At 44.0% G+C, this 16,173-nt stretch overlaps 1 protein-coding gene across 1 annotated transcript in view; it reads right to left on the bottom strand.

The window, feature by feature from the left end:
* Window positions 1-16,173, bottom strand: part of LOC106571759 (prospero homeobox 1a) — a 43,128-nt gene that overhangs the window by 23,326 nt on the left and 3,629 nt on the right. Inside the window, exons 2-3 of the mRNA XM_014145186.3 lie at window positions 14,087-16,117; window positions 3,437-3,544 (exon numbers count right to left, since the gene is read on the bottom strand). Of these exons, the coding sequence (XP_014000661.1) occupies window positions 3,437-3,544; window positions 14,087-16,051 (2,073 nt within the window). The 5' untranslated portion in view covers window positions 16,052-16,117. The remainder of the gene's footprint in view (window positions 1-3,436; window positions 3,545-14,086; window positions 16,118-16,173) is intronic.

Genomic DNA, 16,173 nt, shown 5'->3' with positions numbered 1-16,173 from the left:
GAGCGAGAGAGAGAGAAAGCGAGAGAGGGAAAGAGGGTTGTGGGGGCAGTGAGAGTGTCCAAAACAAGAGCTTTCATGAAAAGAGAGAGAAAGAGAGAGAAAGAGAGAAAGATTTTCACAACAGCATCAGTTTGGGACATCCTTGTTTGTGGATTTAGAGTTAATTTATGACCCCAACATTTTAAAACAACATTGACATTTACTGTCTCTGACATCACATCAACTTCATATTTTGAAATATGGAAACCAGACATAACGCTAAGATTGTGTTTAGCTTATTGTTCATCCATCACACCATAACAATAACTTATGTACGACCTGTCTGGGCATTTGTCAAAACAGAGAAGCTGGTAATTGGCGATCAATACTGATGGCTAACTGAACCATGTCAAAACACACAAGTTAATCAATCATGGGTAGTAGTGTAAGGATAGCGTAATGCTAAACTGTTGCAGCGAAAACAACAATCATTTTATGTTTCAACTGTCACAACATTTACCTATCAGGTCAGTAGTCAGAACGTTCTTCCACCATCCCTAGTAAACAAGTGCCAAGACGGCGCAGCGTCATGCCATTGTCGGGCCAACCCACTTCCCACGTTCATTCGATTTAGTATTTGTATTCACTATGGATCTCCATTAGCTGCTGCCAATACCTCTGGTGGTATGTCTTGTGGGGTATGCATGAGTGTCTGAGCTGTGTGTTAGTCGTTTAACAAACAGCTCGGTGCTTTCAACATGTCAATACCTCTCACAAATACAAGTAGTGATGCATATTATTAATGTTTTCTCTCTGTGTACATCCAAGGGCCACCTGTGTTGCCCTGTTCTGAGCCAATTGCAATTTTCCTAAGTCCCTCTTTGTGGCACCTGAACACACGACTGAACAGTAGTCCAGGTGCGACTAAACTAGAGCCTGTAGGACATGCCTTGTTGATAGTGCTGTTAAGAAGGTAGAGCAGCGCTTTATCATGGACAGACTTCTCCCCATCTTAGCTACTGTTGCATCAATATGTTTTGACCATGACAGTTTACAACCCAGGGTTGCTCCAAGCAGTTTAGTCACCTCAACTTGGTTAATTTCCACATTAATTATTACAAGATTTAGTTGAGGTTTAGGGTTTAGTGAATGATTTGTCCCAAATACAATGCTTTTAGTTTTTTCAATATTTAGGACAAACTTATTCCTTGCCACCCATTCTGAAACTAACTGCAGCTCTTTGTTAAGTGTTACTGTCATTTCAGTTGCTGTAGTAGCTGACGTGTATAGTGTTGAGTCATCTGCATACATAGACACACAGGCTTTACTCAAAGCCAGTGGCATGTCGTTAGTAGATTTAAAAAAGTAAGGGGCCTAGACAGCTGCCCTGGGGAATTCCTGATTCTACCTGGATTATTTTGGAGAGTCTCCATTAAAGAACACCCTCTGTGTTCTGTTAGACAGGTAACACTTTATCCTCAATATAGCAGGAGGTGTAAAGCCATAACATATGTTTTTTCAAGAAGCAGACTACGATCGATAATGTCAAAAGCCACACTGAAGTCTAGCAAAACAGCCCCCACAATCTTTTTATCGTCCATTTGTCTCAGCCAATCATCAGTAATTTGTGTAAATGCTGTGCTTGTTGAATGTCCTTCCCTATAGGCGTGCTGAAAGTCTGATGTCAATTTCTTTACTGTAAAATAGCATTGTATCTGGTCAAACACCATATTTTACTTAACTTTCCTAAGGGTTGGTAACACTTCACAGGATCGTGCAGGCCTCGATCTAGAGCAGGGATGGAAGGTTGCCGACGTCGACTTTGAAATCGTAGGGGAAGGAGTATGAGTAGGCACGACGGCTGCACACACAGGTACTCCCAGCGATGAAGGTGCAGGCTCCAGCATGGTGAAACTATTCGTTGTTTATATCGGCTCCAGGCCACTCGTTGGGAGTGTAGGCTGCTTTGTGGCAGGCCACTGTCTTCAGCTTCCACAGCTCGTGAAATGTGGCCATCGTTAATTGCAATGCTCCTCTTGCAGTGCTCCTTCCTCTCCGCTATAAGATGGGAGAGGAGAGGCAGAAGATGGCTCCCCTGGCAACACCGGCCTCCAGGCAACACCGGCCAGTCGGATAATGACAAACGACAAGACGGAGATGCATCCAACATGCGTGAATGCAGTCCAGCCACAGGCGTAGAAAAGATAAACGTTCCACCCCAGTTTTCTTCGTAGGCTGGCTACCTGTGTGATCAAGGAAGCCACCTCAAGCCTATAATCCTCAGCAAGCAAACAATTGCCGCATTGGAACTCTGGGTGATCCAGTTTGTCCCAAAACAAAGCATACTAGATACAGCTCCAACAGCTCTGCAACTCTTCATTTACCCCTCCAGTCAAAGAGGGCTCCATTGGAAAACTCAACTGGGACTAACTTCTTTAGCTTGCTGGCTAACGTTAGCAGTTTAGCTAGGTTAGCGGGCTCTTTCAAGCAGACTTTAACCTGTCAGTTAAGCAGGGTTCTGCAATAAAAAAAATGCCTATTCCGTAGGCTAAGGTCATCAAGGTAAAATGTAAAGAAAAGTCTAAGAATAATGCCGCGTTCAAAACAACTGGGAACTTGTACCTTATTAGTCAAGATATTATTAGCTTATGTCTATCCCTCCCTCGTCCCTACCACTCATATAACCCATTTTCTGCACGCTATCCCATCATCTACCCCATGTCTACCCCTCCTTCATCGCTCCCTCTCCATTCCTTTGCCATGCTGTAACGTCCACGCTCCCCCCGTCCCTCTCCCTTCTAAATATTACCTATTGCACCTTCCTCATCCTCTCTCTTTTGCATAAAGCCATGACTTAGTAGGGAAAAGATCCTCATACAGAAGCAATGCAGCAAGAGACACAACAGGCACTTCACATTAGTAAAGCACTATGCCGGAAGAACAACTCGGGAGAAGTGAGAAGAGTAATTGCTTCACTCAACTTTTAACTGCAGTCTGAGGTGAGAGCACAAGCATAGAAAAACACAGAGCAAAAAAAAGGAAGAAAGGTCCAGGCATGGTGATCTGTCCTTACACTTGTAACCGGGGGCAAGGACAGTCACTTCCACTGGGAAGACAAAGGACAGACACACAGACAGTGTTGAACACACCTGCACAGGTAGATAACTATGGAGAGGAGTGCCAGCCCAAAGTATGTTTTCATGAGCTTCATGTAGCACTTTTCCTTAGGAACAGATCTAGGATCAGCTTACACTCACCAAATCCTTACCATAAGCACTGGGTAAATAATTCCATTTAGGATTTTGGGAGGGTAATCTAATTTTAGATCAGTGCCCAAGGGCAACTTCTACTTCAAAGAGCTAAATTCGTCTAGGGCCTACTTCATCCTACTCCTTTTCATGATGATAGAGGTGGAAATGTGAGAGGTAAAAGGTTGGGGTCCCGGGATGTGGCTCACCTTGACGTCGGAGAAGAAAATCTTGAGCATGTTGGAACTGGGGTAACGGGCATAGAAGAACATGAGCTTGGCCTTCTTTAGGTGGTTGGGGGAAAGACCCTCCTGAATCTGAACATGTCTGCCGTCAAGGAAATATACATTTTTATGGGATGGAAAATTATAATTAAAATAGCTGACCTTGCAATGCTTCTCAATGTGTAGTCATATAGTTATGGTAGGGTAACTTGACCTACAACCACTGCTATTTCAGTTGATGTGTTTTTAATACAAATAACATGTAATTAACATGTACTTAAAAACCTGTTAGGGCTAGGGGGCAGTATTTGCACGGCTGGATAAAAAAAATGTACCCGATTTAATCTGGTTACTAATCCTACCCAGTAACTAGAATATGCATATACTTATTATATATGGATAGAAAACACTCTCAAGTTTCTAAAACTGTTTGAATGGTGTCTGTGAGTATAACAGAACTCATTTGGCAGGCAAAACCCTGAGACATTTTCTGACAGGAAGTGGATACCTGATGTGTTGTATTACCTTTAAACCTATGCCATTGAAAAACACAGGGGCTGAGGAATATTTTGGCACTTCCTATTGCTTCCACTAGATGTCACCAGCCTTTACAAAGTGTTTTGAGTCTTCTGGAGGGAGATCTGACCGAACAAGAGCCATGGAACGATGATGGCCCATTAGACACCTGGCGCGCGAGTTCATGTTGGGTACCCTCGTTCCAATACGTTATAAAAGAGTATGCATTCGTCCACCTTGAATATTATTCATGTTCTGGTTAAAAAAGGCCCTAATGATTTATGCTATACAACGTTTGACATGTTTGAACGAACGTAAATATATTTTTTCCCCTCGTTCATGAAGTGAAGTCCGGCGGGCTTAGATCATGTGCTAACAAGACGGAGATTTTTGGACATAAATGATGAGCTTTTTTGAACAAAATTACATTCGTTATGGACCTGTGATACCTGGAAGTGACATCTGATGAAGAGAATCAAAGGTAATGGATTATTTACATAGTATTTTCGATTTTAGATCTCCCCAACATGACGACTAGTCTGTATCGCAACGCGTATTTTTCTGGGCGCAGTGCTCAGATTATTGCAAAGTGTGATTTCCCAGTAAGGTTATTTTTAAATCTGGCAAGTTGATTGCGTTCAAGAGATGTAAATCTATAATTCTTTAAATGACAATATAATATTTTACCAATGTTTTCTAATTTTAATTATTTAATTTGTGATGCTGACTTGACTGCCGGTTATTGGAGGGAAACGATTTCCTCAACATCAATGCCATAGTAAAACGCTGTTTTTGGATATAAATATGAACTTGATAGAACTAAAAATGCATGCATTGTCTAACATAATGTCCTAGGAGTGTCATCTGATGGAGATTGTAAAAGGTTAGTGCATCATTTTAGCTGGTTTTATGGTTTTGGTGACCCTGTCTTTGAATTGACAAAACATTACACACAACTCTTGTAAATGTACTGTCCTAACATACTCTAAATTTATGCTTTCGCCGTAAAACCTTTTTGAAATCGTAAAACGTGGTTAGATTAAGGAGATGTTTATCTTTCAAAGGGTGTAAAATAGTTGTATGTTTGAAAAATTTGAATTTTGACATTTATTTGGATTCAAATTTGCCGCTCTTGAAATGCACCTGCTGTTGATGGAGTGCACCACGGGGGGGACGCTAGCGTCCCACCTAGCCCATAGAGGTTAATGTACAATAATTAGTTAGCTAATTGTTTTCCTTGAAGACTATAATAGATATAGGTCAAACCAATATTATGCATTTCACATTCATTATTTTAGGATAGCAATAGCACTGGAGAAAGGTAGGGCTGATCTTGAATCAGTTGTTAGTTGTTAGAGAGTAGTGAGTGAACCAGGGCCAAACCATTTGCTTGCGATTAGCATCCACTCTTAATCAGGTGTGAGCGTGTCACGGTAAATAAAACGTTGGCCAGCGCCACAGCTGGTGCCTTTACATAAGGAGCTCATTTCACAGTCAAAGTAAGCAAATGCCTTTCCCTCTTCCCCCCATCATACCCCCCCTCCATCCTCCACCCCAAAAAAGGAAGGGGAAAAATGACATTTGCATATCACAGACAAAGAAAGCAGTTAACACTGGTTATGAGAGGAGCCTAATGGCTTTGCGACAAGACATGACAACCAAAGACAGGATCTACTAACGTGACGTTGGGTTCATATTAATGTGAAAACAAGGTTTTAAAGGGACAACCCTGACGAAGTCTTTAAGTGCCTTGTCTCTCTATAACATAGCTGTAGACCTTATTCATTTAAAATACACACGTCATAGATTTTAGAGACTAAGGTTTTCCAAGGGAAGTCTCAGGAGGAAGGAGGGGGTGGATGGGGGGGCACATTGAACGATAGAGTTGTTTCAACCTCATTTACACCCCCTGCTCGTCCCCCAGCCTCCAGCCTTCCTAGTGCTGCCAAACCTTGGGAGGAGGAAGAGGGGCTCCAAGGCAATGAATCCATCCAGCAATGGGCGCTGCATCCCTGGAACACATCTGTGCTGCGGACGGGCCCAAACCATTTCCATGGTGAATTAATGGCTGTATAATTCAGCTAATATCAATCTGGGGCTAAGACATTGAAAAGAGATGAGGGTAAACCCGCTCTCTCCTTGAGCAGAAAGCAATCTCTAGTAACTATTATAACTTGAACCGACAAATAAAGGGCTACTCTGTAAGTCTGTAAGTAGGACAATGTCATAATATCTTTCCTTCTGGATTGCATGTTTATATAGCTACGGTTGCAACTTTTAATGGTATACTGTCTCTACACTTAATAATGGGGTGTCATGACAGTCAGTCAAGGAAGGCATCAGCTGTTTTGATGCGCAGGTCAGCTGTTTGTTCACCCGCACCCATCCGCAATTGGTCAAAACCCATCCGTAACCGCCCTACTCACTCACCAGGCCAGTTTTTTTAGGTACATCTACATCACCTGGAACATGAGAGGGAGTTCAGTTTACTTGAGTGCCTACACAGTCACCAGACCTCAACCCAATAGAGCATCTTTGGGATGAGATAGAACGGGCTGTTCACAGCATGAGTGTACCGCCAACCAATCTACAGCAACTGCGTGATGACATCGCTTCAGCATGGACCAATATTCCTGTGGAACGTTTCCGACTCCTCGTAGAATGCCCAAAGAATTGAGGCTGTTCTGGAGGCAAAAGGGGGTCCGACACGGTACTAGATGGGTGTACCTAATAAACTGTATGTGATAAAGTGAAAATCTGAGCAAATAGGCTGATAGAAAATGCGCTGTACAGTCAGAGGCGGTGGAACGATTTTATGACAGGAGGTGCAGGATTTATTTTTTAAGCCTAATTTATATGTGTTTCTGCTTATAATTTCTGACATTTTTGGTTGGGTATTTGTAAGTCAACTTGTTATACTACATACAGCTTCTCTTCTGTCATAACTGCCCTAGAAGACTAATTAAACCCTTGCTCGATGAAATCGATGAATGCTTCATTCTAGTTGACATTGGTAAAGATTTCTCTTTCATCTCTGCTTCTCTCACGCAGCAGATGTTTAGGGGCCGGTGAGAAAATACAAAACATGTTTTTAATATATTTTTCGTGCAGCATTTCAGTTTGACCGCTTTTAACTAAATTTAAAGCAGTGAAAACAACCCAACATGTTTCTAATAAGATTTAAGTTTGGCTTGGATGCATACCTTATGTGGTTGAAAAAATACCAGCTTTCCCTGTGGCTCAGTTGGTAGAGCATGGTGTTTGCAGCACCAGCATGGTGTGTGCAACACCAGGGTTGTGGGTTCGATTCCCATGGGGGGCCAGTACAAAAAAGTTTATGAAATGTATGCATTCACTACAATAAAAATGACTAAAATGTAAAAATTTTCTATGATGCTGATAAATATAGCACCTTTACAGATGGTCTCTAACTGCACATTCTTTCTCTCAAGATGCTGAAAGAAAGAAATCATATTCATCCACTCCAGTTCTCAAGTCAACATTTAGTGTATAATTTTACTGCAAGAAATGCTTAAAACTTGCAAGGGTTAATATTATACAGTAAGTGTCCAGATTTCAGTTAGGCTATTAAATGTAACCCATCTGTACAATAAGCCTAGTAAGCCTACAGTTCCCTTGACGTGTAAAATTTGAAGTCCCTGTCTTGTGACTCTCGAATAGCACCTCACACATAGCCGGCCGGCACTGCTATCATCCTCTTTTACCACTTCACAAAATCTTCCCCAAACATTACTGTTCTGGCCCTCCCTTCTCTTTATTTTCAACTCTCCATTTCACAGCTTTACTCTTCTTGGATTCAACTTTGACATCGTCCCTTTTACTGCCCAAGTTCCCAAAAGCATTTGGTGATTGGTGTGTATTTGGCACGCATACAGTTAGGCCCTAAAGCAGGGATCATCAACTAGATTCAGCCGCGGGCTGAATTTTTCTTAAGCGGATTGGACAGGGGGCCAGAACATAATTAGAAATTCTTTGTAGACTGAAAATTGACAGCAAGTAGCCCAAACAGATATAATATTTGTCTAAAACATAATCATTTCAAATCACAGATTTCCAAAATAAAATCACTTTGAGCTTATTTGTTGGTGTTTTTACAGTCTTTTATGTCCAAAAATAGCGAGGGAGGGAGGGCATATGGGTCGAACCCTGGCAGGCTAACCATATTCCAACAGGCCTGGCCAAAAGAGCAGCACTCCACTCTCCACACCACACCATCTGCTCCAAGAGCGAGGGATACCATGGCCTCTCAGAGCGAGCAAGAGATTTGAAATGTCTTTATTCTTTTGGAACTTTTGTGAGTGTAATGTTTACTGTAAATGTTTTATTGTTTATTTCACTTATGTTTATTATCTATTTCACTTGCTTTGGCAATGTAAACATATGTTTCCAATGCCAATAAGGCCCTTAAATTGAAAATTGAATTGAGAGAGAGGGAAGCAAGATAGAAGAGAAAGAGGCATGGGCAGAGTGGGAGAGGGTTGTTTTCTTCAAGTCTGGCAAGATGACTTGCTGCTGTAAAGACACAATCATGTTAGTCCCATAAGACTGGGCTTTCCTAATGAGACTACTACGCTCTCGCTTCTAAATCAAAATTAATTCAAAACTAATGACAATCACATCATTACATAGATTACATTTATATAAAAATAAATGAAGTATTTTTATGTTGCAAAAATCTACAAACACAGGATCTTCTCCCTATGCTTCACTATCAAGCAACAGTGAATCTTGATTCATTAATATCTTTCACAGCTTGCAAATGTAATAGTGATTGGACTTGGGGTGACACACGGCTATTATTTAGCCATGTTGGTGCCCTTGTACCAGCAAGGTTAGAGTTATCTGAGCACATCTGACAAGACATCATCATTCTCCACAGCACTTCCCCAAAACCTCAAAGTCAAGAGAGAAAATAGCTGCTCCACTTCCTCATTTCAGGTGTAAGGCCAATATACAATGAGAAAAATGATGGAAGCCATCTGCTGCGCGACGCTCCGGAACGCCGATGAACTTCAACACAAAATGTCTGTTGCGACCTTTAGTTATTGTAGACGTGAAATTAACTTGTAGCGGAAATTTTTAAAACCTGTAACACATGGCCGCGTTGTTCTAACTATTCTTCCCATTAAAGGGAGTACATCCGTTAATGCCCCAAAATTATATGCGACATTAGAGAAAAAAGCATCTCACATATGTACAGTTGAAGTCAGAAGTTTACATACACCTTAGCCAAATACATTTAAACTCAGTTTTTCACAATTCCTGGCATTTAATCCTAGTAAAAATTCCCTGTTTTAGGTCAGTTAGGATCACCTCGTAATTTTAAGAATGTGAAATGTCAGAATAATAGTAGAGAGAATTATTTATTTCAGCTTTTAATTATTTCATCACATTCCCAGTGGGTCAGAAGTTTACATGCACTCAATTAGTATTTGGTAACATTGCCTTTATGAAATTGTTTAAAACCTGTTAGGGCTAGGGGGCAGTATTGACACGGCTGGATAAAAAACATACCCGATTTAATCTGGTTACCACTCCTACCCAGTAACTAGAATATGCATATACTTATTACATATGGATAGAAAACACCCTAAATTTTCTAAAACTGTTTGAATGGTGTCTGTGAGTATAACAGAACTCAAATGGCAGGTCAAAACCTGAGAGATTCCTTTACAGGAAGTGGCCTGTCTGACCATTTCTTGAACTTCTTTTCCATCTCTATCATTTACTAAGGATCTCTGCTCTAACGTGACACTTCCCACGTCGTCCATAGGCGCTCAGAGCCCGGGAAAAAACAGAATGTCGTCATTCCAGCCCCAGGCTGAAACACATTATCGCCTTTCTCAAGTGGCCGATCAAGGGACACTGGGCTTATGCGCGTGACCCCGACCGCCCCCGCCTTTGGGATGTTTTCCTCTGTTTGCCGAAAAGGAGATTCCCTGTCGGAATATTATCGCTTTTCTACGAGAAAAATGTCGTAAAAATTGATTTTAAACAGCGGTTGACATGCTTCGAAGTACGGTAATGGAATATTTAGAATTTTATTGTCACGAATTGCGCCATGCGCGCGACACTTCTTTACTATTTCGGATAGTGTCTGGAACGCACGAACAAAACGCCGCTATTCGGATATAACGATGGATTATTTTGGACCAAACCAACATTTGTTATTGAAGTAGCAGTCCTGGGTGTGCATTCTGACGAAGACAACAAAAGGTAATCAAACTTTTATAATAGTAAATATGATTATGGTGAGTGCTAAACTTGCCGGGTGTCTAAATAGCGAGCCCGTGATGCCTGGGCTATGTACTTAGAATATTGCAAAATGTGCTTTCACCAAAAAGCTATTTTAAAATCGGACATATCGAGTGCATAGAGGAGGTCTGTATCTATAATTCTTAAAATAATTGTTATGCTTTTTGTGAACGTTTATCGTGAGTAATTTAGTAAAATGTTAGCGAATTCCCCGGAAGTTTGCGGGGGGTATGCTAGTTCTGAACGTCACATGCTAATGTAAAAAGCTGGTTTTTGATATAAATATGAACTTGATTGAACAAAACATGCATGTATTGTATAACATAATGTCCTAGGGTTGTCATCTGATGAAGATCATCAAAGGTGAGTGCTGCATTTAGCTGTCTTCTGTGTTTTGGTGACATTATATGCTGGCTTGAAAAATGGGTGTCTGATTATTTCTGGCTTGGTACTCTGCTGACATAATCTAATGTTTTGCTTTCGTTGTAAAGCCTTTTTGAAATCGGACAGTGTGGTTAGATTAACGAGAGTCTTGTCTTTAAATGGCTGTAAAATAGTCATATGTTTGAGAAATTGAAGTAATAGGATTTTTAAGGTTTTGAAAATCGCGCCACAGGCTGGCAGTGGCTGTTACGTAGGTGGGACGCAAGCGTCCCACCTAGCCCATAGAGGTTAACTTGGGTCAAACGTTTCGGGTAGCCTTCCACAAGCTTCGCCCAATAAGTTTGGTGAATTTTGGCCCATTCCTCCTGACAGTCCTGGTGTAACTGAGTCAGGTTTCTAGGCCTCCTTGCTCGCACACGCTTTTTAAGTTCTGCCAACACATTTTCTACAGGATTGAGGTCAGGGCTTTGTGATGGCCACTCAAATACCTTGACTTTGTTGTCCTTAAGCCATTTTGCCACAACTTTAGAAGTATGTTTGGGGTTGTTGTCCATTTGGAAGACCCATTTGCCACCAAGCCTTAACTTCCTGACTGATGTCTTGAGATGTTGCTTCAATATTTCCACATCATTTTCCTCCCTCATGATGCCATCTATTTTGTGAAGTGCACCAGCCCCTACTGCAGCAAAGCACCATCACAACATGATGGTTCCTCCCCCGTGCTTCACGGTTGGGATGGTGTTCTTCGGCTTGCAAGCGTCCCCCTTTCTCCTCCAAACATAACAATGGTCATTATGGCCAAACAGTTCTATTTTTGTTTCATCAGACCAGAGGACATTTATCCAAAAAGTACAATCTTTGTCCCCATGTGCAGTTGTAAACCGTAGTCTGGATTTTTTATGGCGGTTTTGGAGCAGTGGCTTCTTCCTTGCTGAGCGGCCTTTCAGGTTATGGTGATATAGTACTCGTTTTACGGTGGATATAGATACTTTTGTACCTGTTTCCTCCAGCATCTTCACAAGGTCCTTTGCTGTTGTTCTGGGATTGATTTGCACCATTTTCGCACCATTGTACGTTAATCTCTAAGAGACAGAATGCGTCTCCTTCCTGAGTGGTATGACAGCTGCGTGGTCCCATGGTGTTTATACTTGCATACTATTGTCTGTACAGATGAACATGGTACCTTCAGATGTTTGGAAATTGCTCCCAAGGATGAACCAGACTTGTGGAGGTCTACAATCTTTTTCTGAGGTCTTGGCTGATTTCTTTTGATTTCCCCATGATGTCAAGCAAAGAGGCACTGACTTTGAAGGTATGTCTTGAAATACATCCACAGGTACACCTCCAATCGACTCAAATTATGTCAATTAGCCTATCAGAAGCTTCTAAAGCCATGACATCATTTTATGGAATTTTCAAAGCTGTTTAAAGGCACAGTCAACTTAGTGTATGTAAACTTCTGACCCACTGGAATTGTGATACACTGAATTATAAGTGAAATAATCTGTCAACAATTGTTGGAAAAATGACTTGTGTCATGCACAAAGTAGATGTCCTAACCGACTTGCCAAAACTATAGTTTGTTAACAAGAAATTTGGGGAGTGGTTGAAAAACGAGTTTTAATGACTCCAACCTAAGTGACTTCAACTTTAGTTATTGTTTTAATTGTTTTACTCTCTCTCTCTCTCTCTCTCTCTCTCTCTCTCTCTCTCTCTCTCTCTCTCTCTCTCTCTCTCTCTCTCTCTCTCTCTCTCTCTCTCTCCCCCTCAACCGTTCTCTCTCTCTCTTTTCATCCTCCCATCGGGAGGAACAGTGTGGCAGTGGATTATGGATCTCTGGGAAGTGCTCCTCCCCTTTTGGTCAGAAGACAAATTAAGTCACTGTTATGAAAGAAAAACAGCTCATGCAGCTGTTAACGTCCATTTCAAAGAAAAGAAAGGGAGGAGCGGGAGAGAAAGATTTTTTTTTTAAGTATTTGGGTGCCAAGCAACAGCTGAAGGCTCCCCGGGCTGTTGACAGATATTTATGAAACGAGAAAAAAATTGAAAAGAAACGACAACGATTGTTTGTTTTTACAATGGGGGATGATAAGACAGGGGGAAACACAGGTGGTCATAAATAAACATCTTTACTGAGTCCTCAGGCGAACTTTATCTCCCATACACACACACACACACACGCATGAACACACACACACACACACACACACACACACACACACACACACACACACACACACACACACACACACACACACACACACACACACACACACACACACCCACACACACACACACACACACACTGAGCCCTGAGGTGATCACAACACAGACATAGATCAGCACTAACATACAGTAGCCATACAGTAGCATCCGTGTTAGATGCTTTCATCAATGTCTAACTTTTAGACACAGACAACAACAACAAAAACATGCGCTCTGTCAATTCTCAGCCAAAACATGTCCAAGCCTGTTAGACCATAGATACACTGAGTGTACAAAGCATTACGGGCACGTGCTCTTTCCATGACATAGACTGACCAGGTGAATCCAGGTGAAAGCGATGATAACTTATTGATGTCACTTGGTAAATCCACTTCAATCAGTGTAGATTAAGGGGAGGAAACTGTATTTTAAGCCTTGAGACAATGGAGACATGGATTGCGTATGTGTGCCATCAGAAGCATTGGAGTCAACATGGGCCAGCATCCCTGTGGAACACTTTCAACAACTTGTAGAGTCCATGCCTGACAAATTGAGGCGGTTCTGAGAGCAAAAGGGGGGCTTGCAACTCAATATTAGGAAGGTATTCTTAATGTTTTGTACATTCAGTGTACACTGTACATGTGTGTCATGTGTGTGTCATTGATATAACATTTTCAGTGACAGTGATCACGCAAAATAACTGCTACGGAGGCTTCATAAGTGAAAGGTCTTTGCAAAGACAGGTCTGAATGGGAGAGGGATAGGGAGGTAGCCTATATAGGAGAACGGGGCAAACTGAACGGATCAGTTGAGGCTATTAGACCCAGTCCCAGTTGGTTGACTGTGATCCTCCCATAGGTACCTTACCTCTTTATCTGCAGCCCATGATTGGGGTACACAGGGGTTAAACTATCACTATAGAGAGCCATTGTGCTCAACTTCAGCTTTCTATAGCTTTTGTCTCTTTCAGTCATGTTTCAAATGGGAATCAGGGCTATAAATGTCGTGGAGACATTATCTGACCAATGGCAGATTGACTAGAGTGCTTTCAACCATTTAGTAGAGCGAAAGGTATATGATCAAAAAGAAAAGAGGGATGTAACTGATATAACTGTGCTGATTTAGCAATAATATGCAATATTCATCATAACAATATCTTAAACTATCTAAGATGAACAACCAGCCCTTCTATAGCATCTCTAACTCTCTCTCCCTCCCTCCCCACCTCCCTCCCCCTCTCGGTGTGAAGGATACGGTGCTGCCTGAGTATGGTGAGATGTCGTTCATGTCGCTCATGTCTCCACACTCTGACTTGATGAGGGACAGGGAGAGCCCCTCTGCAGTGCTCCCAGGGTTGGTCGGAGAGAAAGACCGGTGGTGGTGCCCCACGTGATGCCCTGATGACATTTTGGTCCGCAGGCTGGTGGTCTCCCTGGACAGGTCCATGGAGTCTGGGGAGGAACGGTCCTTCCCTGGGTAACCCCCGGAGGGTGGGCCCAGAGGGCTCTGGAAGGGGTAACCCATGAGAGGAAGGGGAAAGGGGTGGCGGAAAGAAGGGGGGCTGAAGCCCATGGAGGTAGAGAGGGAGGAGGGGTGAAGGGAGGGGTGGTGATGACCCCCGTGGGCGCCCACGGCTGAGGATTGGTGATGGTGCTCCGTCTGGGTCTTCCTCACCACCAGGGGCAGCGCCTCCGTCTGGTCGTTGGTGCCGGGCACAGGTATGCTGCCGAACGAGTCCAGGGGATTGGGAATGACGATGTCGCCAAAGCACTGCAGGCGCTGGTTGGCTGTGTGGAAGTTGGGGCCCTTGACATTGACACCAAACCTCTCTGTGGGCATGGGGAGGGGAGGAAAGACTTGGGGTGGTGCGGGGTGAGGTGGCTTGGCAAACACCTTAACCACTGTGTCCACCACCTGGTTCATTGCCGAGTTGAGCTCCTGTTTCAACGTCTCAGCCAGCAGCTTGCCCTCTGCATGGTGCATGGAGGAGGGGCCCTGACCAGGACCTTTCCCCCAGACCAGCCCCTCTCTTCTGAGCTTGTCCCCCTCAGACAGCAGGGCCTGCTCCTGGAGCAACGCCCTTGCTCGGTCCAGGAAGTGTCCCGGATCCAGGTCTGACATCTCATTGTCGGAACGGTCTGTCCGGTCATCTCCCCCAGCATCAGACCTCCCAGCGCTGTCCTCAGACATGTTGCCTAGGTCATGGGCCAGGTCATGCTCTGAGTCGTCGGTGGAGTCGTAGATCTGGAAGAACTTCTCCTGCAGCTGGCGCAGCTGCTTCTGCATGTCCTCCAGCTGCAGCTTCAGTTGCCTGCGCTCCTCATGCTTCTGCTCTTTACGCTGGCACACCAGCTGGGTGAAGCTCTGCTGCTGCTGCTGGGGCAGGCGCTGCTTCCTTTTGTTCTCCCGGCTGCACACCTCTCCCCTGGGGCTGGGCGGTTGTGGGGGGCAGTCCATCTCCATTTCTCTGTCCCTGTCACCGTCCATCTCTCGCTCTCTCTCCCGTCCACATTGTTCCAGTTCGTGGTCCCGCTCTCCGAGGTGGCGTGTGGGCACCACCACGCCGGGTGAGTGGCTCATGCCCCGGATGATGTTCTCCACGCGGGCACGCTTGGCCCGGAGGTGCTCGTCGTTGAGGCGCTCTAGGTCGAAGGTGCCCAGAGCCGGGGGATGGCAAAAGGGGGACAGGCACTCCTGGGGGCTGTCCTGGGACGAATTACTGCAGGCGTCCTCCTGGGGGGCTTCGGAACCCCCACTAGAGAGGCCTGACCTGGGGAACCCCCCATCCTCTCTATCTCCTCTCTCCCCCCTATCCCCTCTCTCTCCTCTTTCGTTCTTGGCCATGTTGCTCTTGAGGAGCTGGGAGATGATATTGGCGCCGGGGAAGGGAATCATGGCGTCTTCATACGAGTTGGCTCTCTTCAGGAGCTTCCGGAGCATGTTGGACTTGGACTCGCTGTTGGTTGCTGTGACGACCCCGGCGTGGCCGTGCGGCTCCACCATGGAGCAGTCCATGGAGTCTGCATCGGCGCCATGGTGGTGGGAGTTGAGAGAGTTCATAGCACCGAAGATTGCTGCTTTGGCATGGGCGATGTCGGCGCTGGTTGTGGCTGCTGCTGCGTTGGCGGCGTTGCTGCCCACAGTCCTCTTCACCCCGATGTCCACTCGTCTTCTCTTGGTCTGTCTGCTCAGGAAGGAGTCACTGTCATGGTCCGGCATCACGGTCTGCTGCTATTGGGCCATATCCCACAAAGCCACTCCTCTAGGACCACTACTGAATGACACCTGTAGAATGAAAACATAAAGGAAACATGGTCATAACACTGTCATGACCAATATAT

This window comes from Salmo salar, chromosome 15 (genome assembly GCF_965601325.2).
Source record: "Salmo salar chromosome 15, fSalSal1, whole genome shotgun sequence".
NCBI classification, from domain to species: Eukaryota; Metazoa; Chordata; class Actinopteri; order Salmoniformes; family Salmonidae; genus Salmo; species Salmo salar.
The sequence above is the reverse complement of the archived record's forward strand: the minus strand, read 5'-3'. Positions and strand labels throughout refer to the sequence as shown.